Source organism: Pollachius pollachius (assembly GCF_949987615.1).
Source record: "Pollachius pollachius genome assembly, chromosome: 2".
Classification (NCBI taxonomy): Eukaryota; Metazoa; Chordata; class Actinopteri; order Gadiformes; family Gadidae; genus Pollachius; species Pollachius pollachius.
Window position 1 is genome coordinate 12,457,700 of NC_136935.1, and position 8,281 is coordinate 12,465,980.

Genomic DNA, 8,281 nt, shown 5'->3' on the forward strand with positions numbered 1-8,281 from the left:
CTAATATCTTTTCCGTATGGCCAATGAAGTGTTCTGATCTCAGATGTGAAGATAAATCCTGACTGTATTGTGATCCTCTTGAAGAGGAAATGAAATGCACCGGATGAAGTTGATGTGCCAAATAGGTAAACAGGGTGTGCTAAAAGGTAACAGGGTTGGTGAGCTAATTCTACTGCTACTACGATGCTTGGTGGAGAGGGTTGTAAGGGCAAATTTTCCCGAGTTAGGATATTGTCACTCACTAAATGGTAAGTAAACCCTCATTATGGCAGGAGAACTTATATTATGAGTTGCAAAAAAGTAAGAAAGGATTTAGAAAATACTGACACTTTGGCTTCCATAGAGCAAGTGTGAGAGGAGTTGTCAAACACTGTCAAGAAACCACGTCACCCTCGCCCTTGCTAGGGTGCCCAGCTGACCAACTCTTTGTGTGAACAGATGGGAGCCGGATTCAAGGGGAGAATTATCTTTCAGGTTATTTGACCCTTTAACTCTAGCAGGGAACAGATTAAAAGGAAATTCTGAGACCTAAGCAGCTGTTATCAATCTTTTTGGACAAGATGTTAAAGTGCATTTGATGTGGGGTTAAAGTGTTTCTGATTCACATCGAGAACCCTATCGAACCCTGGCTGATACAGACCACTGTGATCAAAGCATTTCCTCCAGCATCCAACTGCTGAAGCAACAAATATGTTTTCACTCTTGCAATGTTAATATGAACCGGGTTGGGTTGATCAAGAACCAGAATACAAGGAATACTTAATTTATAACGGAAATGGTAAAAAGAAATGTAGTCCAATTAATAGTTAAAGTAAGGTTAAAACATGTCAAAAAAGGTAATTGATTCTATTATAAATAGTATGTGGAAGCGTATCTATTCTTACACGATAAAGCTGTACCAATCTGTAAAGCCTGGTATTTTGGTCTCTCCTGGTTTAAACTGGTCCTCTAGTCTTCCAGCTCAGAACTTGGGATGGACCGCAGAGGCCAGCCACATGACCTGGGCCTGGTGTATATTACCCTGGTTTATACCAGGGCACTTAAAGGGCTAGCCCATATCTGAACTGGAAATGTGATAAAAAGTCATTTGAATAATTTTAATAAATCCTAAGTGACAGGCAGCAAATGATAAAGAGGCTCGAACAGGGTGTAGCCTGATCCCATTTGGCCTAGATTAGAGGGCGGGCTAGCAGGGTTTCTAGCTGTAACATGAAGGTGCTCTTCTGATTGGGGCAGGTACACTGGAGGTGGTTGCGGTAATATATCCAAGATGAGATAAAGGCATGCATGACTGTCTTGAAATCAGCGGCTAGGATAATCGACTTGATGAGAGCTCTATTTTTATAAAATGGTGAGAAAAAAAACATGATTAAACTGTGGGGTGTCATTGGTAAACATTCCCCGCTGAATTGTATTTTTTGTTCAATCGCTTTTTTGATTGAGCCGAAATTTTTGATAAATTTTACCCAAATCTAGCTAAATAACGGTTTCACAAATGTTTTTTTTTTGCAGATTTCCAATATGTATGATTAAAACCATTTTGGTGGATGGAGGGGGTTATTCATCACTACCTTGAAGACATTGCACTGCCTCTGCCATGTAGTTTCAGCAAGACACTCATGAAATATGCTATGCTTATCAGGTTGGATCGGAGCATGCATTAGTGTATCATATGCCTAGTGGTGCAACTGGACAGTTTGCGTGTCAACTAGACTGTGGGAAATACTACCTTCACCGTAGGTCAATTTCTGTTACGCTTGAAGTAGAGTGGCATATCGCCATGGGAACACGTTTGAAGTATGGGGTGCTGTGGGGTGGGGGGGTTGGGGTACAACCCTCTACACTGATATACTTTAAAGTGTGCTTTTGCCGTGCATGTTTTCTAATATCATAACAGCCCTTCACAATTAAGTTGTATGCCTTGATGAACATACAATATTGGTCTATGAAATGAATAATAATCAAGAAAGAAAACATGCAAAAAATATAGGCTGCACGCTCACACAACAGCGGCCGCTGGGCACTGGCTTGTAGGAAAGACACATTTTCACAATAAACTATGATTTGGCAATGATTTGATGGCATGCATAGACCATGTACACACAAACATTGTACAATAGCAACAATGCATCAGCTGTTATGAAGGCCAGATATACAAATAAAAAATATCTTGATAAGGGCATCGATCACAGACAGTTAGTATTAATTTAATAGCACTAAAGATATAAATGAGCACTATTTTTGGAGTGAATTGGTTATCGATAATATTGTGCCATATATGAATATGAACAATGATTGCTAATTTCTAATCAATGTCGGATGCATGAAAGAAAATGCTCCATATGTCTTCATCATTAGATCAAGCAATTCTGAAAATATGAAGAAATACCAAGAAATTGCATTCTTGTTATTTGTTTATTTTCAGCGGTGTCTACATGTGCAGCTGTACAGACCGCTGGGTCCTCCTGACACCCAGAGCGTCTGCAGGACATAGCCTACTGAAGCATTTGATTAGATTTTTGGTTGAGACAATCCTTACGGTTGGGAATAATAGGTGTTGGGGAGATGGCTGAAGTTAGTGCTGCTCCGCTGAGACGTGAAGTCATGGATGTACATAATATGACCGTGTGTACAGCCATGACTTTCAATGTATTTTGGAGAACCTGGCCCCGACGAACCCACAGGGAGTGGTTGACAATGACACGACAATAACCCCATTAAGGCAGAGAGCTTGCCTCATCAGCATCCAAAAATACAATAAATCTATATTTAAAAATATCGTGACCGATTTTATTTATTTAAAGGGAGGTTACTGCTGTAGTAACAGGGAGTTAGTTTCTGTCAAGCCTAAACGCTAAGTAATGTAAATACTAAAGTTAAATCGTTATTTAATTTGACTGCCAGTGGAGTACAATTCCTCTCATCTTTAAACATGTTTTTATGTATTAGACTAATTTCTTCAGGCCGTGTGCAGAATCAATGAATTAATATGCCCTTTTATGTCTGTATGCATAAACTAACTAGGCAAAAAAAAAAAAGACTTCCCCATATTTTTAATGAACAAGGAACATTTTTAAATGACCTAAAATGTATAATTACCTAAATGTAAGAAACACCTCCCACACTTTCTTATGGTTTGGGGGTTACGCTAGAGTGAGTCACATCCAAATGAGCCGGCTATATCATTGTGTTGTCACAGCTAATTAGCTAATACATCACAAAACACATCAAATAGGATGCTGCGCATGCTTGATCCCTGATAAGTTCCACAACATAAATGTGTCTCTGTGTCTGTGTGCATGTGTGTGTGTCTTTGTGTTTGTGTTAAGGCTATACGTCTTTGAATTGGTATGTGAGAGAGAGTGAGGCAGGGAGTGTTGAGAGAGAGAGAGAGAGAGAGAGAGAGGGAGAGAGGGAGAGAGGGAGAGAGGGAGAGAGGGAGAGAGAGAGAGAGAGACGAGCAAGCTCGCACTAAATGAGAGTGATAAAAGAAGGGAAGCAAGGAGGCAGTGAAACCCCCGAGAAGTGAAGAGTGTTCTTGAGCGTACGACTGAAGGGAGGCATTTATTTTGTACTTAAAATGCACTTTGTGGGGCAAAACTAGACCGTGAGTGCCAAGAAAGTGCTCAGAGCCCACGTTGATGTAATGCCTCGCAGTCCCGCAGCACAAATGATTCATGGACAAAGGCACACATGCATGCCGTTCCCGGGGCTAAAAACTAGGATCCTACTGAATTATTCCACCAACTGGTTCCCATGTGAAATGTACATTGAAATAAAAGTGGGAAACCCTACTTTTTATATCGGAGGGGGAAATTATTCATATTGGGGAGAATTTTTTTTCAACACACTTCCAATGCAGACTGGTAAAGGGCAGTAGGTTGTAAGTGGATTTGTAACTTTCCAATGTAAGATTTGTCCTGTGGTGTGTGTGTGTGTGTGTTGTATAGTACATGTTGTGTTGTACGCGTGTACTACACACTGCAGTTCCTCTCTGCATTCCGGCAAACACATGACTTGGGGCTGTAACCTTTAAAGACCCTTTAAGGCTTGAGCTTTGCTAGATTCATCTACACAAACACAGACACTCGCACACCTGTGTGTGTGCGCACACACATGCATTCAGACATGCACACACACACACACAAACTCACACATACACACACACGCAGGGACACACACATAGGGACACACACACACAGGGACGCACACACTGGGACCTGTACTCAAATCATATATATATATATATATATATATATATATATATATATATATATATATATATATACACACACACACACACACACACACTTGGGGGCATATCCCTTGGGGGGGCAGGCTGGGTCCCACACCAGGACACAAACAACACAAAATGGAGGGAGGACAAAGGAAGCAATCTTGATATTTTTCACAATTACTGCTACTATCTGTATACCTGTCTTTTAAGGCAAATGTCACATTGGCATGTCATGCATACGCTCAACAAAATCCAGGAAAAGTATTTGCTTCTCTCCATACTCAGGTGGCTTGATGTAGATTGGGTAAAGTACCCTACTGAAGGAATAAGCTCACACAGAAGGGCCAAATCAATCAAAGGCAATCAAGTTCCACTCAGACATCATATGTCATTCTTTTAACTGCATCCTGTAGATCTAAGAAGAAATATGGTGGCCTATTGACTAGAATTAGTCTTTATTCAAGTGTTACCTTCCCACTTAAAATGCCTGGTTTCCTCTCGCACTCCTAAATGCAATTTCAGCATGACATGGGGTTGTGAGTGTTTTTCTCTCCCAGAGCCAGACAGTCGCATTCCCCCCCCATACACCCACAGTCTACGGCCGGGGCCCTCTGTGTATTGGGGGGGCTCACTCCAGTAGATTTCATGGATCAAGGAGCTCCTCGTGCGAGCCATCCTGTGCACGCTAAACGGAATGGCTCTCTATCTAATGAACCAATTGGAAACACAGGTGTCCCCCTGGGCACCGCTCCACCTGCGCCCCCCACCACCACCACCACCACCACCACCACCACCTTTATTATCTATTTATAACGGGGAGATGATGTGCAACAATAACCGATTTAGTCTGATTGGGTATGCAGAGGAACGCCAGCCCGGGAGGGCCCGTCGGAGGTCCTGATGGCTACAATGGCGAGAAACGAAACAAAAACAAGTAGTTTGGAGCCGTGGGCAGGGGTTCTTATGGCGAGGACAAAGCGAGAACAATAGGAACCCCTGAGGGGAATCAGTGGAAGAGGTGAGGAGCGGGGTTCAGCTCGTTTTGTTTTGCAGGGGGCACTAAGATCCGGAGAGTCTCTGCCTCTTGCAGGGAGTGGAGCTTGTGCTGCAGTACCAGCAGTAGCAGAGCTTTATACTAGATGGGAATACATGGTGCACTAGTCTGGTGCCTCCTTGAGGAGCTGCTTCATGGAGCCTCTCCAGATGGGTGTGACTTGGCAAGATGTTCACTTCAAGGAGAACACGAGTTTATTTGGAACCAAACGTTGATTTGATATTGGCTAATTATCTGTGGGAGGGCAGTGGTGGACTCCTTTTTGAGTGTCATTCATATTTATTTGTCCATCTTTCCTAAACTGAACTCGTGGTAACACTTTGAGCCCCTCGGGTTGGTTCAAATGTTGTTTTCTTCTCTCAAATGTTAAATTTTATTTTAGGTTGGATTTATTAATCTATGTAAATCAAAGTTCCCATCATCCCATCATCCCACTTAGAAAAGCCAAGAAACATAAAAAATATATAAAATATAGCTGATTAAGTCATTCAGACTGGAGAGGAGGGATACCTGAATGAATGTGTGAGTGAAGATTCATTAAATTGCTGCAAATTATGTCAAATTCATTCAAGACATTTCTTTTGCTCCCAGAACCTTTGAATCAGGCACAGTCAACCCACTGGCCAGTCGATCATCCAATAAAATAGCATTAGAATAGAACATATTGGAACATAAAATATTATAATAGAATAGAAGGGGAGAGCATAGAATAGAATAGAACAGAATGAATTGTCAGAAAACTGAAGGGAACAGAAAATGTAAAGGACAAAGCAAGATGAAAAGATATGGGGGGGTTATGCATTCGCTAACGCCAGGACATTATATTCCATTCAAAATGTATTTAAAAGAAACATAGGCCTATATTTATATGCTGTGCTTCTAGCTTCTGTAGAATGAAGAAATAACTGGACAACCACCAGCAGTAGATTGTCAGATGCCTACAGAGAGTAATCCATAGTGTATACAGACGGTGATGTAAATTCATTTCGAATTTTTGCCGCAGCAGCCATTTAGCAATCAAGTGTAAGGGGGGGATTGCACTTTATTGAATGTGACGCAATTATGTAGGACTATTCAGGCAGACAATTAGGACCGCAATCAACAATGTGTAAAGTCAAATGTTAAGAGGAGACACGTGCATGCGTCGGCTTCATAAAGGTCATACTGTGTTTCTAATGCCTGAAGCTGTCAAGTATTTAATTATGATTGCTTAAGACACGGGCACTTAAACAGGTGATTAATATCGGATAATGCATTTTTTTTTTTTTACCTTTGCAACAGGCGAAAGGTAGCCTATTCACAGTCTGTTCTTTTAAACATACAAACGTTGCGCTGCTTGAGTCGTAAAAGTGATGCTTTGTAACGTGTCGTGTAAAGCCCGATGGGATAAAGAAGTATAGATTAACGTCTCCACGATTGGTCTCCATAAACCGTCGCGTAATGCGCTTGCCTTTTCCCTTTGTTTCTGACGAGCAGTGACAAAGATATGCAAGACAACCACAGCACATCGTCTAATACAGAGTCTTATGGCAAGGTGCAGGGTGAAATGGGACTTTTCACACTTCACGCTAAATAACCATTGATCCACAATGAACACACGCGTGCGTATGGAGATCAATGCGCCATGCGTAATGGCCCCACATGACGACGACTGAAAGGAGTGTTTTAAAACATTATTATTATCATCAGTTAATTATAAGGCTACTATAATCAATACTTGGTTAAATGGTGATCTGGTTGGCCTATCGGAGGTGTGCGTGGTGTAGTGCTGCAACATGTTTAGAGCGCAAAACTCACACTGCTGTTGTGTCCAGACCAGTGCACCATCGCCTGGTTGTGCGCGGAGTCACCGGCCAAAGCAAAGGTGGAGGTGTCCAGGTAGGGCTCAGTCTGCCGCTGGCCGGACCCCTTGCCCTCCTCCCCGCTGCGCCTGTACTCGGCCCTGGAGCTGTACACTCCCTGCGCGGTCTCCAGGAAACTTGGCCCAGCCTGACCCACGGGTATCCTCTCGAAAACTTCGGCGTGTCTCCTCGCCACACTCCGTATTACCCTCTTTCTCCTTTTGCTCTTCGGGTCAGGGTTAGGGTAAGGGTTTGCAGAGATTTGAGCAAATGGGTCCTTCATCCCGGATTCTCTCGCTAGATCCTGTTGCGGCGCTCCGTCACTGTTGGGGTCCCCGTCGTCAACAATAGGGTATTCCACAGTCAAGCCGTTGATTAACTCTGTTCTGTTGTTATTTACGACTGAGCCTTTAACACCCGTTGTCTCCGGCGGCATCACCTGCAGACGCTCGTGTCTGCGTTTCGATGCCGGGCAACTTATCTCACCGCGTGCCCCGAACTTGTGGTCCAAATGAGAAAACACGAAAGCCAAAGAGCACCACAGAGACCAAATTCCAAACATGTTTGGCACCGAGCAGTATTTTTGATAACCAAACTGTAGAAAAGTGTGTGTAGCTACTTCAAGGGAGTCAGATGAGTGTAACGCACCGCCGTTACGAGCCTATATTCCGCTCTCCCGCTCCCGTCCAGGAACGTGTCCAAGTGAGCTCCGGTTGGGGAGGCGCTGCGCATCTGGCAGAGCGCGCAAAGTGCAGGAATCTTTTAGAGTTCATCAAGGAGCCGCTGCTCAACGACAAGCAACAATATTAAATAAATAAAAAAGCAACACTAATGTAGCCATTCATGATTTTAGGACAACACCTCGTCATTAGCGTTTTATTACCCAATGTGTGAGCGAAAGGACTCTCTCGATGAAAGCACTATTCGTGATCCTGGATATATATTGGCTTGGCATTGTGTTTCATTTTGTAACAAAATGTAGCAATGCTGGTCTGGTTTTCACTCGGTGGTACGCTTATTTAAAAGTCAAATCAAGCGGGGTTCCAGCTTGGAGAGCATAGAGTCTTTGAGGTCGGAGCAGCTCTGAGTGGTTCCATCAATGCATCGACTGGCTACGTGGTGTTGGGGTGCAGCCGGGAATGGGTAATG

General features: G+C 43.0%; 1 protein-coding gene across 1 annotated transcript in view; it reads right to left on the bottom strand.

The window, feature by feature from the left end:
- The window catches only part of sorcs3b (sortilin related VPS10 domain containing receptor 3b), a gene marked incomplete at both ends in the record, with an annotated part of 47,585 nt that extends 39,891 nt beyond the window's left edge, over positions 1-7,694 (bottom strand). The window contains one exon of the mRNA XM_079730781.1: positions 7,089-7,694. Within this exon, the coding sequence (XP_079586907.1) occupies positions 7,089-7,694 (606 nt within the window). The remainder of the gene's footprint in view (positions 1-7,088) is intronic.
- Between the last annotated feature and the right edge of the window lie 587 nt (positions 7,695-8,281).